The sequence below is a fragment of the Zea mays genome, chromosome 3 (assembly GCF_902167145.1).
Source record: "Zea mays cultivar B73 chromosome 3, Zm-B73-REFERENCE-NAM-5.0, whole genome shotgun sequence".
Taxonomy (NCBI): domain Eukaryota; kingdom Viridiplantae; phylum Streptophyta; class Magnoliopsida; order Poales; family Poaceae; genus Zea; species Zea mays.
In genome coordinates, this window is record NC_050098.1 from 192594788 (window position 1) to 192616737 (window position 21950).

General features: G+C 50.5%; 1 protein-coding gene across 1 annotated transcript; it reads right to left on the reverse strand.

The window, feature by feature from the left end:
* Nucleotides 1-2329: 2329 nt before the first annotated feature.
* LOC111591168 (uncharacterized) lies at nt 2330-4833 on the reverse strand. Its single transcript, XM_023302106.2, has 2 exons — nt 4668-4833; nt 2330-4264 (listed from the first exon to the last, which is right to left on the reverse strand). The coding sequence occupies exons 1-2, from the start codon at nt 4679-4681 to the stop codon at nt 2713-2715; spliced, it is 1566 nt and encodes a 521-aa protein (XP_023157874.2). The 5' UTR covers nt 4682-4833; the 3' UTR covers nt 2330-2712.
* Nucleotides 4834-21950: the final 17117 nt, after the last annotated feature.

Genomic DNA, 21950 nt, shown 5'->3' on the forward strand with positions numbered 1-21950 from the left:
ACGCCTCGAAAACAACCAACTCGCCCTCCGGCTCGGGGACTTCCTCTGTCCCCGGGACACGAGCAACTCCGCCGCCGAAGTAACCCAACCGCTGCATATCTTGCACGCGGACCGACGACATCCGCGACACACCAAAATCAACAGAATCGCCGGCGTGCAACTCCTCCGCCATCAAACTACTCAGCGTCTCCTTAGACGAGGCGGCGGCCGGCGGCGAGGAATCGACCGGCAGCGTAGCGACAGCGGAAGAAGAGGAGGTCGGCATCACTACGTACCGTCGGCGGCGGCGGGCGGTCTGCTTCACTCGAGCCAGATCTCCGGCGAACAAGAGCACGACGGGCAGACGAGCAACAAGACGGCGGGCGGCTAGGGTTTTCACGGAGCGCGGAAAGTGAAGTTCAAAAAGCGCCGCTGTAGGATCTAGGACACCGGCTAGAGGGGGGGTGAATAGACGGTTTTGACTAAAAACAACAATACTAAGTAAATTTAATCAATACAACAAGGGGAATAAATTTACTAGTGTCAATAAGTAAACAATGTATGAAAGACAACTACGGAGATTGAATACTTTGAAGAACAATAAGCAAAACACTAATCAATTGCAAGGCAATAAGTAATGCTAGAAGGAATAGACACCGAAATTTATCCCGTGGTATCGGTGATTTGCCGATCACCCCTAATCCACGTTGAGGTGGACTTCAAGCTCTCACTTGCTCCTCTATCAAGACACGACTTGATCTTTGAGCCAAGTGGACAAGAAATCACTCAATACCTCGATTCCACTAATGTCACCTTTGCCGCTCCGGCGAGGTAGGCGCGAACCCCTCACAATCAACACCGCGACTTCTCCACAATCTTCTTGGAGAGCTCGACGGAGACAATCACCCGAGCCGTCTAGGAGGCGGCAACCTCCAAGAGTAACAAGCCAACGACGCTTGCTCGGTGTACCACCTAGTGCCTCAAGGATCACCAAATGATGCAAATGCACTAGGAACCCTCAATCTCTCACTAGAATGCAATCTCAAGCAAAGAGTGTGAGAGAGTGAGTTGGAGGATCACAAATGAGCTCAATGTGTTCAAGGAATGGCTAAGAGAGCTCTCACACACGAGCTACCCTTCTATTTATAGCCCCCCATCTAAATCCAACCGTTATGTGCAAAGGGGGGCAATTCTGCGCACACGCGGACCGTCCGCGCCCTAGGGCCGGACGGTCCGCCGTACAACATAACGGCTATAATGACCGTTGAAACATGTCAGAGCTGTCTCAAAAGGTGTGTCCGGACTGTCCGCCCTTCAAGCCCGGACCGTCCGCGACCTGGCAGATTCAAACACCCGAGCCTCGGGTCAAACGGAGTTAACACGTGCGGACCGTCCGGCTATAATTCCCGGACGGTCCGCGACCTGAGGCAGTACTGTCCGGACTTGTCACCCGGACAGTCCGTAGTACAAATCGATAAAAACACACAGTCCCTGTTCAAAAACGAGTTAGACACATGCGGACCGTCCGCGCCTCACAGGCGGACCGTCCGCCTATAATTCAGGGACAGACCCGAAGCTACCTTTCTCTGGTCAGGACTGCGGACGGTCCGGCCCTAAGGCCCGGACGGTCCGCAGTGCAATAGAACACAGTGCCAACACAAATGGTCAGACTTCGGACCCTCTGGAGGATCGCGGACGGTCCGCCCCCAAGGGCCGGACAGTCCGCGCGACCAAGACTTCTCAAATTTCAAACATGCTCTTGAATGAACTTTTAACTCACGAAATGAGAAGCGCTGTTAGTCCTCATGCAAATGCAACTACTTGATGCTCTATGAGGCACTAAGTTTTACACAGATCTAAGTCATTGACCCCTCTTAATAGTACGGCTATCTAGCCTACTAATCCGGTCAGGTATCTTCTCTAAACTCCTCAAGACCGGCAAAAGTAAAACCTATATTATACCTTTGCCTTCATCTGATCCACAACCAATGCGTATGACTCTTCAACATTTCCTGTTCTATGTGGTCCAACCCTGCATTCTTATTTCTCCAAGAATCGTTAGTCCACAAGTAGTTGTCATTAATTACCAAAACATTACTAGAGGGGCCTAGATGATTCACAATCTCCCCCTTTTTGGTAATTGATGACAACACCACATAGTATATTAAAGAGAAGTTTAGTTTCTCCAAATCTCTCTCATACCTAAGGTATAAAATAGATTTTGGAGATGAGTTTCATAGGACTTATCTTGAATTGAAGTTCTGTCCAAAAGATAGATAAATCCCAATAGAAACTCAGTATGCAAGAAGGGCTCCCCCTAAGTGTGTGCAGGATTATTTGAAGTTGAAGATATAACACACATAATATATTAGAGCTTGATGGAGACTTTCCTACAAACATGGTTATCGAGACATACAAGCGATGATTCGTAGAGTGAGCGCAGCAATTATAATCACATCTCGATTAACCACACACAGAGTAATTTGAACTAAAAACATAGTTCATCCCACAGAATATTACAGATAATAATCCACAGACATACGACATAGAGTTAATAGATCGAACCAAGTTCCAAATGCATAAGACATAAACTAAAACGGCACAAAAAAGATAAAATGCATATGCATGGTCTTAGTGTCCACATAGAACCACCAACTCCCCCTGAAGGAGACGCCTGACAACTTCTCATCACTTCTCTCCCCCTTTGGCATCAATTGCCACAAAGGAGAGGCCTTACTGATCACTCGGCGGAGGATGCATGTGGTAATAATGAGTGCGGAAGGTGTCAAACAGGGAGGAGAACTGGTCAAAGTCCTGCTGGAGCTGCTGCTGCCTCTGACTGATATCATGCATGTTGTCAGTTGTAGAAAGATTATCAAACTGACTGGAGAGAGCACCCATGTTATCTTGAAAGCTTTGTTGCATATTATTCAGCCTTGACATGATGGGATCAGTGACATTAGTGTGAATGTGATCACGAAGGTCAGAAAATTCAGAGTTGAGCACATCCCAGTTGTCGTCAAAGCGAGACCGCATGTCATCGAGGCGGTGATCCACATGTGACATCAACCCCTCAAATCGAGTATCAATATGAGCCTCCAGCCCTTGCTGCATGTTGTGAAAATAAGGATCAAAATATCCTGGAGCAGGCTCCCAATAGTGCTGAGGCTGAGGAGGAGGTGGAGGAGGAGGCATCTGCTGTTCCTCAACATTAGGCGCTGCTCCACCCTCATAGCCAGGGTCTTCCTCATCATCTGGGAATGGAGTGAGTGGCCTGGTGAGAAACCCTATCTCATTCTTAAAAGGCCTGAATGGAGTGTGGACAATCTCACATGGGCCCTCAAATCTTGTCTTGGATTTGATAAGAGCCATAATGTATGGAGCATATGCCAAGTTTTGATTCTTGTCCATCTTTAAATCATTAAGCTGCCTCATCATGAAAAGAACAATGTTCATGACTTCTCCATTCATAATGTGATGAATTATGTTCCAGAACTTCTCCCTGATTTTACTCTTATCACCACTCTTGGGAAGGATGGTGACTCTGGCAATCTTGTTGATGACAGCAGGATGATGTCTGAGTCCTGCTGTCTCACCAAATCTCCTGGGTATACCAAGTCTGGCTGGCTCATAAAACTGCACAAAATCCTCAAAATTGTCTTCAGTATAAAGATCCACTCCAGCAGAAATGGTGCCATAGTTCAGACTGTTGGCAGCTGCAAAGTCAGCAAAAGAAGCAGAGTAGCGCTTGAAGCCAGTCATCCAGGTGATGGATTCTTCTGCAATATCAATCTCTGAGGTAGCCAAGAATTGCTTAACAGCCATTTCATTAAAATCTGTGCGCTGCCCCATAAACTGATATAGTCCGCATGCCTCAAACTTAGGGATCAAACCCTCCATGACTGATTGACTGAGCAGGAATGACCAATCAATCACCTGATGCTTATGGAAATTAGTATCCACCAGGGTGCCCCAGAAAACATCAAACTGCAGCTGCGTGTGGAAAAACTGGATGTTGGTATCTGATGGCAGAGCATACTGATTCACAGTCCGTCGAGAGCAGTACTCAGTCATAGAAAATCTCCGCTTTGGGAAAGTCCATCCTTGGATATCAATGGGATAATCAGGATGAACATGAGGAAAATCTTCCGCATCCATGGATTCAGTGCCCCCAGCTGAGGATTGGGCTTCTGAATCAGTGGTTGGTACATAATCATCATCATTTCCTCGAGGGCGCTTGGATTTAAAGCGACCTGCAAGTTTCTTGCGTAGACCACCAAGACCACTGCAACAATGTGACAAACATCCATAGATGAATAATTGAAACCAATCACCATTTATAAAAGGAATGGAACTGTAATGCTCTGCCAGGGTCCGGACTGTCCGCGCTAGGGGGCCGGACGGTCCGCGCCAGAGGCCCGGACGGTCCGCGTCCACCAGGCGGACGGTCCGCGACCGACCAGGGGCGACTCCAAGAACCCTAGCCGCCACAAGTGTTCAATTTGATGGTTTTGCAGATAATACCCAGCCAAATAAGTTGAAAATTTTGCATAGCATTGATATTGAGAAGAACTAACAATCCCACCAATCAGATTTTGAAACCCACTGCTCAATTTCAGATCAGAGAAGAAACCCAAATAATCTCAAAGTTGATGAAATTTGATTAAATCCACAAGATTTGAAGATACCGTGATGAAGACATGTTGAGGGAATGGTGCAGCAAGCTGTCGGACTGTCCGCACGCAACTTCACTTCACGGTCCGCGCACACTCGACACAAGAGAGGATATAGCGAGTGGAGAGCAAGAGAGAACAACCGAATAGGCACAACTGGCAAGTCTGCGGGCTCTGGTCCTCTTTCTGCCCTGTCGCGGACGGTCCGCGCGGGGGCGGCGGACGGTCCGCGTCCTGATGACCTCAGACAGTCTGCGAGGCTGCTCGGACTGTCCATTGCTTGATGCTGCGGACGGTCCGCGGTCCATGGGCGGACGGTCCGCGGCCTGATACTCATTTTTCCAATTTCTGTCCACTTTCTGATTTTGAATTCCGAATCCGAATTGGTGCTCATATATGGACATTTTGACCAATCCAAAAGTTGGTATGCATGCATATACTTATGATGTATTTGAGAAATGCAAGATTTTTGAATTAAACTATCTAGAGTAATTAGAAATGAAAAATGCACAAATAATACCAAATAAATAGCACAAAAAAAAAACATACTTAGACCCAAGATGCAAGGCGACACATGTGTGATCAACTTCAAGTCACATTAGAGATATCGATCACATTCATTTCACTTCTTAGAGAACAAAATCTTGTTTCATCCAAAGGTTTTGTAAAAATGTCTGCTAATTGATCATCGGTGCCAATGGAATAAATAGAGATATCTCCCTTGCCAACATGATCTCTTAAGAAGTGATGCCGTATATCAATATGCTTGGTTCTTGAATGTTGGACCGGATTGGTAGCCAATTTCACCGCACTCTCATTATCACACATGAGAGGCACATTCTTGAAAATAATTCCATAGTCCAATAAGGTTTGTTTCATCCATAATAGTTGAGCACAACAATTTCCGGCCGATATATATTCCGCCTCGGCGGTAGATAGAGCAACCGAATTTTGTTTCTTAGAAGACCATGAAACAAGAGATCTACCAAGAAATTGACAACAACCGGAGGTGCTTTTTCTATCAACTTTGCACCCCGCATAGTCCGAATCCGAATATCCAATTAATTCAAATTGAGCACCTTTGGGATACCATAGACCAATATTGGGAGTATACTTCAAATATCTTAGAATCCTTTTAGCGGCCTTCAAGTGAATCTCTCTAGGAGAAGCTTGAAATCGAGCACACATGCATACACTAAACATAACATCGGGCCTAGATGCGGTAATATAAAGCAAACTACCAATTATTGAACGATAAAGTTTTTGATCAACTATTGTACCTCCTTCATCTAAGTCTAGATGACCATTTGTTGCCATTGGAGTCTTGATAGGCTTAGCATTTTCTAAACCAAACTTCTTGAGCATGTCCCTCAAATATTTTGATTGACTTATAAAAATTCCATCTTTCAATTGTTTGATTTGAAGGCCAAGAAAGAAGCTCAATTCTCCTATCATAGACATTTCAAATTCCTTTGACATCATTTTTCCGAACTCCTCACAAAATAATTCATTAGTAGATCCAAAAATAATATCATCAACGTAGATTTGACAAACAAATAAATCTTTACCAATTCTTTTAGTGAATAGAGTAGTGTCAACCTTCCCAATTTTGAAGTCTTTGGAAAGCAAGAAATCCCTAAGCCTTTCATACCAAGCGCGTGGAGCTTGCTTAAGCCCATAGAGAGCTTTAGAGAGCTTGAACACATGGTTAGGTCTTTTGGGGTCCTCAAAACCGGGAGGTTGTTCAACATACACTAGTTCACTAATCTTACCATTTAGAAAGGCACTCTTTACATCCATTTGGTAGAGCTTGATATTGTGTGCACAAGCATAAGCAAGTAGAATCCGGATTGCTTCTAATCTTGCTACGGGAGCAAATGTCTCCCCAAAATCCAATCCTTCAATTTGAGTATATCCTTGTGCAACTAATCTTGCCTTGTTTCTTACTACCACACCATCTTCATTGTGCTTGTTGCGGAACACCCATTTTGTACCAATAACATTGTGGTTCTTTGGTCTCTCAACAAGCTCCCAAACTTCATTTCGAGTGAAGTTATTTAATTCTTCATGCATTGCATTCACCCAATCAACATCAAGTAGAGCTTCATCTACACGGTTAGGTTCCATACAAGATACAAAAGAGAAATGTTCACAAAATGAAGCTATGCGAGAGCGAGTTTGAACACCCTTACTAATATCACCCACAATTTGATCAACCGGGTGATCCTTCACAATGGAATGATGAATTCTTGATACCGTTTGATAGTTGCTTGATGAAGCATTAGGAGAAACCGTAGGTCTTGAAGTACCTTGATCATGAGTATCCATGGTTTCATCGAGTGGTTTGCTTTGGTGATCTTCCTCATTTATAGTTGAGGATGAAGGAATAACAACCACACTATCTTCATCATCATCTTCCTTAGGTTTTATTTCACCAATGGCCATTGTTTTCATTGCATTTATCAATTGAGTTCCCCCAACATCATCGAGATTATCACTCTCATCTTGAGACCCATTTGTTTCATCAAATTCAACATCATATGCTTCCTCAATAATACCATGAGTTTTGTTGAAGACTCTATACGCCTTACTATTTGATGAATATCCAAGAAGAAAACCCTCATCACATTTCTTCTCAAATTTAGAAAGCCGGCTTCCCTTTCTCAAAATATAACATTTGCAACCAAATACCCTAAAATATGAGATATTTGGCTTTCTACCAATGAGCAATTCATATGGAGTTTTCTTCAAGAGTTTGTGACAATATAGTCTATTTGATGAATGACAAGCGGTATTTATTGCCTCGGCCCAATAAGAATCCGATATATTATATTCCGCTAACATAGACCTTGCCATATCAATAAGAGTTCTATTCTTTCTTTCAACAATACCGTTTTGTTCCGGGGTATATTTGGAAGAGAATTCATGTTTGATACCCTTGTCATCACAATATTGATCAATTCTTGCATTTTTGAATTCCGACCCATTATCACTTCTAACCTTTTTGATGTCGAAATCAAATTGATTTTGAGCCAATATAGCAAATGACTTGAATGTTTCAAACACATTGGATTTGTCTCGTAGAAAATAAACCCAAGTAAATCTTGAATAGTCATCCACAATCACAAGACAATAAGAATTACCACCAATACTTACAAAAGATGTGGGCCCAAATAAATCCATGTGAAGTAATTCCAAAGGTCGATGAGTGGACATTTGACTTTTATTTGGATGAGTATTTGCCACTTGCTTACCGGCTTGACAAGAGCTACACAATTTGTTCTTTTCAAACTTCACATCTTTCAAGCCTCGAACTAAGTCATGCTTGGTTAACCGATTGAGTTGCTTCATCCCAACATGACCAAGTCTTCTATGCCATAACCAACCTAGTGAAGCTTTTGAAAATAAGCAAGTTGTGAGCTTTGCCTCATTAGATGAGAAATCAACAAGATAAAGATTTTCATGTCTAAAACCTTTAAATTTAAGATTGCTACCGTCAACACTAGAGATAATAACATCTTCAACTGTGAAATTGCAACAAAATCCTAAATCACATAATTGAGCTACGGAAAGTAAATTAAAGTTCAAAGACTCAACCAATAGCACATTTGATATAGAATGATCATTTGAAATAGCAATTTTACCCAAACCTTTAACCTTTCCTTTACGATTATCTCCAAATGTGATACTATCATAATTTGAGCAATCTTCCTCACTCATTTGGGTAAACATCTTCATATCCCCGGTCATGTGTTGAGTACATCCACTATCCAACACCCAATGATTCCCTCCCGCCTTGTAGTTTACCTACAAAAGGAAATCAATCTCTTTTAGGTACCCAAACTTGCTTGGGTCCTTGGATGTTAGTGACCAAGGTCTTTGGCACCCAAATAGCTTTCTTTTTGTTTCCAACAATTGAAGTACCAACAAATTTAGCATGAACACCTTTTGCATTATGAGAAAGAACATAACAATGCTCAAAACAAGTGGAGGATACATGTTTGAACTTGGGACAATTTTTCTTAACATGTCCCTTTTTGTGACACTTGTGACACACTTTGTCACATTCTTTCACAAACAATGTCTTTTGCTTTACAAAAGCATTCTTTCCTTTCTTGGGAACATATCCAAGACCTTCACGGTTGAGAGAACATCGTTGACTTCCCAATATGAAATCCAACTTCTTCTTACCACCATATGCCTTTTCTAGGTCATGAGTTAGAGTATTTATTCTATCCACTAACACTTCATTCTCAACAATAATTTTTGATTCATCAAGAGCAATATTATCATTGAGAGAAATTTTGCATTTATCACAAATAGAGTTAGTAGGTAGTGGTTCACTTGTAAGACTATCAAGTAAGTCACAAGTGACTCCAACATCCTTAGTGACCACCTCAACTTCATGCACAATAGATGATTTTTGAGCATCCGCAAGCTTCTCACAATTTTCTTTGAGATCATTGTGAGAGGTCTTGAGCTCCTCAAAAGACACTTGGAGGTTTTTATACAATTCCTTCAAGGCCTTAAATTTTTCTTTTTCTTTGTGCATGTAGTCATCGGCCTCACCTAACATTCTAACAAGATCATCATATGAATAGCCATCATCATCAACATCATCGATATCATCATCATCATTTATATCATTTAAATCGGTGATGATTTTTACCTTAGCATCTCCCTTTGCCATGAGACAATGGGGGGATGAGAAGAGTGAGGGAGCTTCCTTGATGGCAATTCCGGCATTAAGCTTGGATGAGGTGTCATCATCATCATCATCCGAGCTATCATCCGAGTCCCATTCAACTAAGTAGGCTTTGCCATCTTTCTTCTTGTTATAGTATTTCTTTTTCTTCTTGTCACTTTCATCTTTGCCCTTCTTCTTCTTGCTTGGACAATTCATGGCAATGTGACCGGGTTCCCCACACTCAAAACATTTTCTATCATTGAAAGCATTTCTTCTAGATGTTTGACCTCTTCTAGGTTGACCTCTTTTCATCTTCATGAATTTATTGAATTTCCTTACAAATAAAGCCATGTCACAATCACTCTCACTTTCATTTTCTTCATCATTGCTATCTTCCTTTTCAATTGCCTTTGAGGCCTTGGCTTTGAGAGCAATAGATTCATTTTTCACCTTCTTTGCCAAACTTAAAGCATCGGCTTGTGACTTCTTAAATATATCTTGAGTGAGAATTTCTCCCAATACTTCGGTTGGAGAGGTTGTAGATAGATCACTCCTTACTAGCATTGTCACAATAGTCTCATATTTCTCCGGAAGTGATCTAAGGAACTTGTGTGTGAAATCCACATCCGGTACATTAAAACCAAGTCCTTTGAGTTCATTTACAATCTCATTCAATCGATTGAACATATCGGATACACTCTCATCTTCTTTCATAATAAATTGCTCAAACTTCCCTTTGCACACATATAGTTTGGCACTCTTCACAATTGTAGTTCCTTCATGAATTTCCATTAGTTTTACCCAAATCTCATGAGCGGTTGTGAGATTCTTGATACGATTGAACTCATTTATATCAAGAGCATCATAAAAGACATTCATGGCTTGATCATTTGTGAGGATATTCTCATTATCACTAACTGATGGTTCATCTTCCTTCAATACAACAAATCCATCTCTAACAATTTGCCAAATTTTTCCACCCATTGCTCTAAGATGCATTGACATTCTTATTTTCCAATAATCATAATTGTTTCCATCAAAGTGCGGTGGCTTCCCAATGTGCACATTGTTGTTACTAGCCATATTGTCCCACTCCGGGATGATTAGATCCACAAACAATGGAGTCCTCGGCTCCGATACCACTTGTAGGATCTAGGACACCGGCTAGAGGGGGGGTGAATAGACGGTTTTGACTAAAAACAACAATACTAAGTAAATTTAATCAATACAACAAGGGGAATAAATTTACTAGTGTCAATAAGTAAACAATGTATGAAAGACAACTACGGAGATTGAATACTTTGAAGAACAATAAGCAAAACACTAATCAATTGCAAGGCAATAAGTAATGCTAGAAGGAATAGACACCGAAATTTATCCCGTGGTATCGGTGATTTGCCGATCACCCCTAATCCACGTTGAGGTGGACTTCAAGCTCTCACTTGCTCCTCTATCAAGACACGACTTGATCTTTGAGCCAAGTGGACAAGAAATCACTCAATACCTCGATTCCACTAATGTCACCTTTGCCGCTCCGGCGAGGTAGGCGCGAACCCCTCACAATCAACACCGCGACTTCTCCACAATCTTCTTGGAGAGCTCGACGGAGACAATCACCCGAGCCGTCTAGGAGGCGGCAACCTCCAAGAGTAACAAGCCAACGACGCTTGCTCGGTGTACCACCTAGTGCCTCAAGGATCACCAAATGATGCAAATGCACTAGGAACCCTCAATCTCTCACTAGAATGCAATCTCAAGCAAAGAGTGTGAGAGAGTGAGTTGGAGGATCACAAATGAGCTCAATGTGTTCAAGGAATGGCTAAGAGAGCTCTCACACACGAGCTACCCTTCTATTTATAGCCCCCCATCTAAATCCAACCGTTATGTGCAAAGGGGGGCAATTCTGCGCACACGCGGACCGTCCGCGCCCTAGGGCCGGACGGTCCGCCGTACAACATAACGGCTATAATGACCGTTGAAACATGTCAGAGCTGTCTCAAAAGGTGTGTCCGGACTGTCCGCCCTTCAAGCCCGGACCGTCCGCGACCTGGCAGATTCAAACACCCGAGCCTCGGGTCAAACGGAGTTAACACGTGCGGACCGTCCGGCTATAATTCCCGGACGGTCCGCGACCTGAGGCAGTACTGTCCGGACTTGTCACCCGGACAGTCCGTAGTACAAATCGATAAAAACACACAGTCCCTGTTCAAAAACGAGTTAGACACATGCGGACCGTCCGCGCCTCACAGGCGGACCGTCCGCCTATAATTCAGGGACAGACCCGAAGCTACCTTTCTCTGGTCAGGACTGCGGACGGTCCGGCCCTAAGGCCCGGACGGTCCGCAGTGCAATAGAACACAGTGCCAACACAAATGGTCAGACTTCGGACCCTCTGGAGGATCGCGGACGGTCCGCCCCCAAGGGCCGGACAGTCCGCGCGACCAAGACTTCTCAAATTTCAAACATGCTCTTGAATGAACTTTTAACTCACGAAATGAGAAGCGCTGTTAGTCCTCATGCAAATGCAACTACTTGATGCTCTATGAGGCACTAAGTTTTACACAGATCTAAGTCATTGACCCCTCTTAATAGTACGGCTATCTAGCCTACTAATCCGGTCAGGTATCTTCTCTAAACTCCTCAAGACCGGCAAAAGTAAAACCTATATTATACCTTTGCCTTCATCTGATCCACAACCAATGCGTATGACTCTTCAACATTTCCTGTTCTATGTGGTCCAACCCTGCATTCTTATTTCTCCAAGAATCGTTAGTCCACAAGTAGTTGTCATTAATTACCAAAACATTACTAGAGGGGCCTAGATGATTCACAGCCGCCCCCGCCCCCTTTTATAGGCAGGGCGCGGCTCTTCGGGAAACCCGCAATCCAACAGGGCGCGGCGCTTCGGGAAACCCGCAATCCAACAGTACGCCGTCAATCAACGGTCACATCAAAAACCCCCGCGGAACCACTTCGAGCGAGGGCAGCGTCTCCGCCATCTAGCGACGCCTTCGGCACCAGGTGACTTTGTCAAACTGGTCCCTCGGAGGGCAAATGTTGGGGCGAAGGCAAAGACGCCACCCTTCGCTCGAAGCCTTCGCTGCAGCCGCTGGTCTGACAGAGACAAAACAGGCAGGGACACCCTTCGCTTGATCGGCACCAGACGAAGACCGGCGACGACGTCATCCCACAGTGCGGCCTCGTCCAGCTCAGAGGCCCACATGCGATCCGGCCCATCGTAACGGGCCCTGCGTGGCCGCCGCGCGTTACATGCCTAATTTGTAAAGGCATCCCTGTAATTACAGTCTGTAACCCCGCTTTATGGGAATATTCTGGGGATAACCTAGGTAGCTGAGGGCACATGCGTCCTTAGCACAAGGCGCTGGGCGCTCAGGTACCTATAAATACCCCCGCACAGTGCCCGTGGGAGGCCAGATTAACAGAGCTATTGCCTTCCAGCATGTAACCCTGTTGTCATCACTGTTCACCCTTGTTGGCCTCCTTGCGACTGAGAGCAAGTACCAACACAGTGCTTGTCGACTTTCTCCGCGAACGCCGAAGTCTTTGCGTGGAGTCCCTCGGACATGCCTGGCATACCGAGGGATGTCGCCGAGCACTCGCTGGATATCCGAGCTGGAGCCCAACCCGTGAAGCAGCCTCTGTGCCGATTCGACGAAGAAAAGCGCAGAGCCATAGGCGAGGAGATCCACAAGCTGATGGCCGCAGGGTTCATCAAAGAGGTATTCCATCCCGAATGGCTTGCCAACCCTGTGCTTGTGAGAAAGAAAGGAGGGAAATGGCGGATGTGTGTAGACTACACTGGTCTAAACAAAGCATGTTCGAAGGTTTCCTACCCTCTGCCTCGCATCGATCAAATCGTGGATTCCACTGCTGGGTGCGAAACCCTGTCTTTCCTCGATGCCTACTCAGGGTATCACCAAATCAGGATGAAAGAGTCCGACCAGCTCGCGACTTCTTTCATCACACCTTTTGGCATGTACTTCTACGTTACTATGCCATTTGGTTTGAGGAATGCGGGTGCGACGTACCAAAGGTGCATGAACCACATGTTCGGAGAGCACATTGGTCGAACGGTCGAGGCTTACGTTGATGACATCGTAGTCAAGACGCGGAAAGCCTCCGACCTCCTCTCCGACCTTGAAACGACATTCCGGTGTCTCAAGGCGAAAGGCGTAAATCTCAATCCCGAGAAGTGCGTCTTCGGAGTCCCCCGAGGCATGCTCTTGGGGTTCATCGTCTCCGAGCGAGGCATCGAGGCCAACCCGGAGAAAATCGCGGCCATCACCAGCCTGGGGCCCATCAAGGACTTGAAAGGCGTACAGAGGGTCATGGGATGCCTTGCGGCTCTGAGCCGTTTCATCTCGCGCCTCGGCGAAAGAGGCCTACCTCTGTACCGCCTCTTAAGAAAGACCGAGTGCTTCACTTGGACCCCCGAGGCTGAGGAAGCCCTCGGGAACCTGAAGGCGCTCCTTACGAACACACCCATCCTGGTGCCTCCCGCTGCCGGAGAAGCCCTCTTGATCTACGTCGCCGCTACCACTCAGGTGGTCAGCGCCGCGATCGTGGTCGAAAGACGAGAAGAAGGGCATGCATTGCCCGTCCAGAGGTCGGTCTACTTCATCAGTGAGGTACTGTCCGAGACCAAGATCCGCTACCCACAAATTCAGAAGCTGCTGTACGCGGTGATTCTGACGTGGCGGAAGTTGCGACACTACTTCGAGTCTCATCCGGTGACTGTGGTGTCATCCTTCCCCCTGGGGGAGATCATCCAGTACCGAGAGGCCTCGGGTAGGATTGCAAAGTGGGCGGTAGAAATCATGGGCGAGACAATCTCGTTTGCCCCTCGGAAGGCCATCAAGTCCCAAGTCTTGGCGGACTTTGTGGCTGAATGGGTCGACACCCAGCTCCCGGCAGCTCCGATCCAACCGGAACTCTGGACCATGTTTTTCGACGGGTCGCTGATGAAAACAGGGGCAGGTGCGGGCCTTCTCTTCATCTCGCCCCTCGGGAAGCACCTCCGCTACGTGCTGCGCCTCCATTTCCCGGCGTCCAACAACGTGGCTGAGTACGAGGCTCTGGTCAACGGATTGCGCATCGCCATCGAGCTAGGGGTTCGACGCCTCGACGCTCGCGGTGACTCGTAGCTTGTCATCGAACAAGTCATGAAGAACTCCCACTGCCACGACCCGAAGATGGAAGCCTACTGCGACGAGGTTCGGCGCCTGGAGGACAAGTTCTACGGGCTCGAGGTCAACCACGTCGCCCGGCGGTACAACGAGACTGCGGATGAGCTGGCGAAGATAGCTTCGGCACGAACAACGGTTCCCCCGAACGTCTTCTCCCAGGACCTACATCAACCCTCAGTCAAGACCGACGACACGCCTGAGCCCGAGAAGGCCTCGGCCTGGCCCGAGGCACCCTCGGCTACCGAGGGTGAGGCTCTGCGCATCGAGGAAGAGCGGAATGGGGTCACGCCTAATCGAAACTGGCAGACCCCGTACCTGCAATATCTCCACCGAGGAGAGCTACCCCTCGATGGAGCCGAAGCTCGGCGACTGGCGCGACGCGTCAAGTCATTCGTCTTGCTGGGTGACGGGAAGGAGCTCTACCACCGCAGCCCCTCCGGCATCCTCCAGCGATGCATATCCATCGCCGAAGGCCAGGAGCTCTTACAAGAAATACACTCGGGGGCTTGCGGTCATCACGCAGCGCCTCGAGCCCTTGTTGGAAACGCTTTCCGACAAGGTTTCTACTGGCCGACCGCGGTGGCTGACGCCACTAGAATTGTCTGCACCTGCCAAGGGTGTCAATTCTACGCAAGGCAGACGCACCTACCCGCTCAGGCTCTGCAAACAATACCCATCACCTGGCCATTTGCTGTGTGGGGTCTGGACCTCGTCGGTCCCTTGCAGAAGGCACCCGGGGGCTACACGCACCTGCTGGTCGCCATCGACAAATTCTCCAAGTGGATCGAGGTCCGACCCCTAAACAACATCAAGCCCAAACAGACGGTGGCGTTCTTCACCAACATCATCCATCGCTTTAGGGTCCCGAACTCCATCATCACCGACAACGGCACCCAGTTCACCAGTAGAAAGTTCCTGGACTTCTGCGAGGATCACAACATCCAGGTGGACTGGGCCGCCGTGGCTCACCCCATGACGAATGGGCAGGTATAACGTGCCAACGACATGATTCTGCAAGGACTCAAGCCGAGGATCTACAACGACCTCCACAAGTTCGGCAGGCGATGGATGAAGAAACTCCCCTTGGTGGTCTGGAGCCTGAGGACGATGCCAAGTCGAGCCACGGGTTTCACGCCGTTCTTTCTAGTCTATGGAGCCGAGGCCATCTTGCCCACAGACTTAGAATACGGTTCCCCAAGGACGAGGGCCTACAACGACCGACACAACCAGACCAACCGAGAAGACTCACTGGACCAGCTGGAAGAGGCTCGAGACGTGGCCTTACTACACTCGGCGCGGTAACAGCAGTCCCTGCGACGCTACCACGCCCGAGGGGCTCGGTCCCGAGACCTCCAGGTGGGCGACTTGGTGCTTCGACTACGACAAGACGCCCGAGGGCGGCACAAGCTCACGCCTCCTTGGGAAGGGCCGTTCGTCATCGCCAAAGTTTTGAAGCCCGGGACGTACAAGCTGGCCAACAGTCAAGGCGAGGTCTACAGCAACGCTTGGAACATCTGACAGCTACGTCGCTTCTACCCTTAAGATGTTTTCAAGCCGTTCATATACCTCGTTTACATATGAAGTCTAACCATCAAGGAAGGGTCAGCCTTGCCTCGGTAAAGCCCGACCCTCCCTCGGGGGCTAGAAGGGGGGAACCCCCTCCGCGTCAAAATTTTCCTCGGAAAAAGTCTTTCTGCCAGAATATCTTTCGTGCTTTTCGACTACCTCGGTAGTGGGATCATGAAAACGACGGAGTACACGTAAGCAGGCAAGGCCAACCGAGTCGAGGGACTCCTACGCCTCCAGGATACGGATACCTCACTCATCGCCTTCTGTGAGAAGTAACTCGCGTTCGGATGAGCGATCCTGCTGACCGAACAAGCCTGAACACTCAAAAGACTTTTTGCCGAAACGGTTTTTTGGGTTTTCTCGGCTACGTCGATAATAGAATCCCGCGGACGAGCAAGAGTACACGTAAGCGGCAAGGCCGACCGAGCCGAGGGATTCCTACGCCTCCGGGATACGGATACCTCACTCATCACCTTCCGTGAGAAGTAACTCTAGCTCGGATAAACGATTCTGCTACCGACGAGCAAGCCCTGATACTCGAAACAAGAGGAAAAGAAACGCAGCTTTACAACGCGACGACAGTATGTTTGGGCCTCGGCGGCCGCAAAAAACATATGCATACTACAGGTGAACCGATCCTGCAGGCTCAGACGTCGATGGAGGGGGAGCAGCAGCACCCTCGGCGTCAACTCCACCTTCGGCGAAGTCCGACCGAGCCTCGGACGGCAACACGGGCGAAGGATCTCCGCTCCGAAAGACGACGTCAGCACCACGCCCGGGACATCGCCGCCAGGGTCTCCTCCAGGAACCCAGCCCGAGCAGACGGCTCGGACGGCCGCCCCAAAGCCTCAGCCATCTGTCCCCCGAGGACACCAACCCGGCTCATGGCCTCGGCAACCCGACTCCGGCGTTGGTCCCGCCAGTGGACGGCCCGGCCAGGCTCCGGCCGACGAAGCTTCCTTTTTCGAGCCAACTCCGCCTCTGTCCACGCTGACACCGCTGCCCTCGGCCCCGGCTCACCGCAGAGCGGCCGAGGGTTTCTTAGACTAAGCAAGTGAAGCCTCGGGCGGTAAGGCCGACTGAGCCGAGGGATTCCTACGCCTCCGGGATATGGATACCTCACTCGTCACCTTCCGCACAGAGCAACTCACATTTGGTCAAGCGGTTCGGCTAGCCGACAGGCGAGTCCTAGTGCTCGAAATAAGGAAGAAACACGGCTTCACGCCAAAATACATGCATGTTCAGGCCCCGACAGCCACAATGAACAGACACTGGCACTCAAGGTGCCATTACAAATGGAACTCCGGTTCCACTCCCGCAGGTACGAACAACCCCCCACATTGGAGGGCCTGCGGGGCGACAAAACCCCTAGTGGCTCGCCGACGCCTGCTCCAGTAGCAGCGACAACGACCTCCGCTCCGAGTGGCCAAACAGCAGCAGCGATGACCTCAGGGTGGACGCAGCTGCGACGAGCTCCTCGCCCACATCCCCACTCGAGGGGCGAGGACAAGCAATCAAAGCCAAAGAGCCGTAGGCCCGGAGCGCGGATGGTGGCGGCGATCTCGTCGACAACGAGGACTTCTTCAGCCGCCACCACCTCAACGTCGACGACGGCAGCCATCTGCCCACCGGTAGATCCCCACTCGGATCTTCCCGCACAGGCAAGCACCGACCTCCGCGCAAGAGGCGTCGTACCGGAGCAAAGGCAGGACAACCCAAGAACACGAACGCCGCCCTAGCAGCGCGCGACGTCTTGGGCGGCCCTCCGGTGCGCGCGGCGTGGCGACCGCTCGTACGGCGGGAGGGGGCACCGGGAGCCGAGCCAGAGCCAGCTGAGCCAGCGAGCCCAACGCGCTGAAGCTGACGACGCTCGCGGCCGACCAGCCCCGCGTTGTCGGAGTCCGCCCCTTCCGCTAGGCCAGTGAGCACCCTCTCCCCTGAATGCTGAAGGAGAGGGTGACCCATGAACCCATGCGGGAGGTAGAGCTCCGGCTCAGCCCGCCCTCCGCCCCAGCAAGGATGATGAAGATCCTTGAAGCTGAGGGCGGGACTGAGGTCACAGCCCGGCTCGCTTCTCCCCACCATCAAACTGGTGGTCACCGTCTTGGGTGACCACCGATGAGGGGATGCAGCCGGGCTGCCTCATGAAAATCCTTGAAGCCGAACGATGGCTGAAAGGTACCAACTTCCGCGAAGTTGAGTTCCTCCAACGACGACAAGACGAAAGCAACGCGAGCGCTCCCCATCCGGGGGCTCGGAAGGTGGAAGGGCGCGATGCATGAGGAGAGTGCGAAGACATGGTTGCCATCCAAGGGGGTCACCCTCCTTTTAAAGGCGACTCTCCCCACTTGCGTCCTCAGCCGTCGCGGACTGAGTCTTCTCCAACACGCTCCAAGGTCCTCCCCCTACGACATGGGGGCTAGGTCCCACGCGTCATGCAAGCTGGCCTAGGACAGAAGAAGCCAAACCACCGCGCGCGGAGCGCACAACAGCCCAGCAGTTACAAGCATTCCTCCACTATTGCCCGGACCAGCGGGTGAAAGGGCGGACCGCCATGCAGGCGGCATGCAACCGCACCAAGGGGGCACACCCTTTCGACTTCGACGCGTCCAGCATGGAGGCCCAGGCCCACACTTCATGTAACCGGCGCGTCGGTTACTACGTGCGAGAAACTGCACTGCCACTCGCGCCAGTACCGCGCCTCCTCGACTGCGGAACCGGTGTCGCGACTCGAGGCGACCCTGCGCATGACCCGACAGTACCAACCGAGCACATCGGTCACGGGTCAGTCAGCCGCGGGAGAAGGCGCGACGGTCGATACAGCCAGAAATGGGCCGGCAGTAATGGCGGTGGCAGACGGGCGGAAGCAGCAGTCAAGTCGTCAGCAAGCTCACGCCCCCTCCTGGGACAGCGAGAGAACCCTCTCCCACGGCGTGAAGACGACACGCCTGTGTTCCGTTCCTCGAACGGCTCGCGCACGCACAACGGATGCCCCATGAACCACTCGTCCCGTCGCATTAACTCTGTGGCAGGATAGGCGGCACCTTTGGCAGGCAAAGCAGGCGACGCTTCACCTCCGCCATAATGACCGCGTCAAAAAAGGTGCGCCACGTCGTTCGATTTTGTATCCTTTTCCACTTCCTCTTTCTCTCTCTCGCCACAGGGACCGGGAAAGGGGATACTCCGAAAGGGATCCTTCTCCGCGAAGGAAGCGGGCCCCGAGCCCCCCTACTGATCAGAGGTTCAAAGGCTGGCCCCTCGGAAGGGTTCAACAGCCGCCTCAGAGCACTCGGGCTCCGCGCCCACTACTGGTCAGAGGTTCGAAGGCTGGCCCCTCGGAAGGGTTCAACGGCCGCCTCAGGCCACTCGGGCTCCGCGCCCACTACTGATCAGGGGTTCGTAGGCTGGCCCCCGAAGGGTTCGACAGCCGTCTCAGAGCATGCAGAGCGAGGGATGACCCTGGGTACGTTCGATACATAACCAAGGCTCGGGCTACGCTCCCGAGGTACCCTAGGACACTTCCGAGACTGACGGGAACGATTTTGTAACGGAATCCCACCAGAGGGAGGCATCGAGCCCTCGGACCCCGTCAAAAGGGGACCGGGTCCGGCAAATCACCCGCAGGTACTTTTGGAGCGCGCCTCTGGGCCACTAGCCGACCCCTAACGAATGAGGCACGGGCGTCCACTCGGATTACCCATTAGCAACTCACTGGAGACACCATGTTCGGCGCCCTCCGAGGGCAACATGGCGCTTTCCCCCTCCTCCTTGCGGAAAGGCGACGCAGGGGCGTATGAAAAAAGCCGAGTCTGTCCTTGACCGTCCTCTCGCTCTGTGCGGAGGCTCGGGGGCTGCTCTCGCGAACCCGGCTCCGGCCAAACCGTTGACAGCGTCAACATACCAGCCCGAGAACTTGGGACTCGACTATGCACCCGGGCTACGGCCAGTTCGCATGAGGGAACAACCAGACCGGCCAAAGCATCACGAAACGCGCTAAGACCTCGAAGGAGTCAAACCACTCCTCCGAGGCCTCGGGGGCTACACCCGGCGGGTGCGCTCGCGCGCACCCACCGGAATGAAACGCAACCGAGAAAGGCCGGTCCCCTTGCAAAAAAGTGCGACAAAAGCCTCCAAACAAGTATCAACACTCCCTTCGAGGCTCGGGGGCTACTGTCGGGGACCATAATTAGGGGTACCCCCAAGACTCCTAATCTCAGCTGGTAACCCCCATCAGCACAAAGCTGCAAAGGCCTGATGGGCGCGATTAAGGTCAAGGCTCAGTCCACTCAAGGGACACGATCTCGCCTCGCCCGAGCCCAGCCTCGGGCAAAGGCAGCCGACCCCGGAGGATTCACGTCTCGCCTGAGGGCCCCCTCAAGCAACGGACACGCCTTCGGCTCGCCCGAGGCCTAGTCTTCGTAGAGAAGCAACCTTGGCCAGATCGCCACGCCAACCGACCGTATCGCAGGAGCATTTAATGCAAGGATCGCCTGACACCTTATCCTGACGCGCGCTCTTCAGTCGACAGAGCCGAAGTGATCGCAGTCACTTCGCCGCTCCACTTACCGACCTGACAAGAAAACAGCGCCACCTGCGTCGCTCCGACTGCTGTGCCACTCGACAGAGTGAGGCTGACAGCAGCTAAGTCCAGCCTCAGGCGCCATTGGAAGCTCCGCCTCACCCGACCCCAGGGCTCGGGCTCAACCTCGACGCTGGACGACGGACTCCGCCTCGCCCGACCCCAGGGCTCGGACACAGCCTCGGCCTCGGAAGACGGTCTCCGCCTCGCCCGACCCAGGGCTCGGACTCAACCTCGACCTCGGAAGACGGACTCCGCCTCGCCCGACCCAGGGCTCGGACTCAACATCGACCTCGGAAGACGGACTCCGCCTCGCCCAACCCCAGGGGTCGGACTCAGCCTCGACCTCGGAAGACGGACTCGACCTCGACCTCGGAGGAGCCTCCGCCTCGCCCGACCTAGGGCTCGGACCGACCACGTCACAGGAGGGGCCATCATTACCCTACCCCTAGCTAGCTCAGGCTACGGGGAACAAGACCGGCGTCCCATCTGGCTCACCCTGGTAAACAAACAATGATGGCGCCCCACGTGCTCCATGACGACGGCGGCTCTCAGCCCCTTACGGAAGCAAGGAGACGTCAGCAAGGATTCGACAGCCTCGACAGCTGTCCTTCCGTAGGGCTCCAGCTCTCCTCCGACGGCCACGACATCAGATGAACAGGGTGCCAAAACCTCTCCGACTGCCACGACGACATGTACTTAGGGCTCTAGCTCCTCTCTGCTAGACACGTTAGCACACTGCTACACCCCCCATTGTACACCTGGACCCTCTCCTTACGCCTATAAAAGGAAGGTCCAGGGCTCTCGTACGAGAGGGTTGGCCGCGCGGGAGAACGGGCCGACACATAAGGCTCTCTCTCTCTCCCGCGTGAACGCTTGTAACCACCTACTGCAAGCGCATACATCCGCCCTGGGCGCAGGACAACACGAAGGCCGCAGTTTCCCCTTACTGTTCTCTCCCCTTTTGTCCCGTCTCGCGCCGACCCATCTGGGCTGGGACACACAACGACAATTTACTCGTCGGTCCAGGGACCCCCCGGGGTCGAAACGCCGACAAGTAGTGATACACACATGCACATATATGTCGTCACACACATCGCTGTAATTTTCTGTATTAAATTAAAACTAAAAATGCATCTTTGTCCAATATAGACTGTCTTCAGTAGAGTGTGTAAAATAGAAGACGTATAACTGTAGATGACACTATTTAACATTGTTTGCATAGACAAATTTAAAATGGAGAGATATGCTGGAGA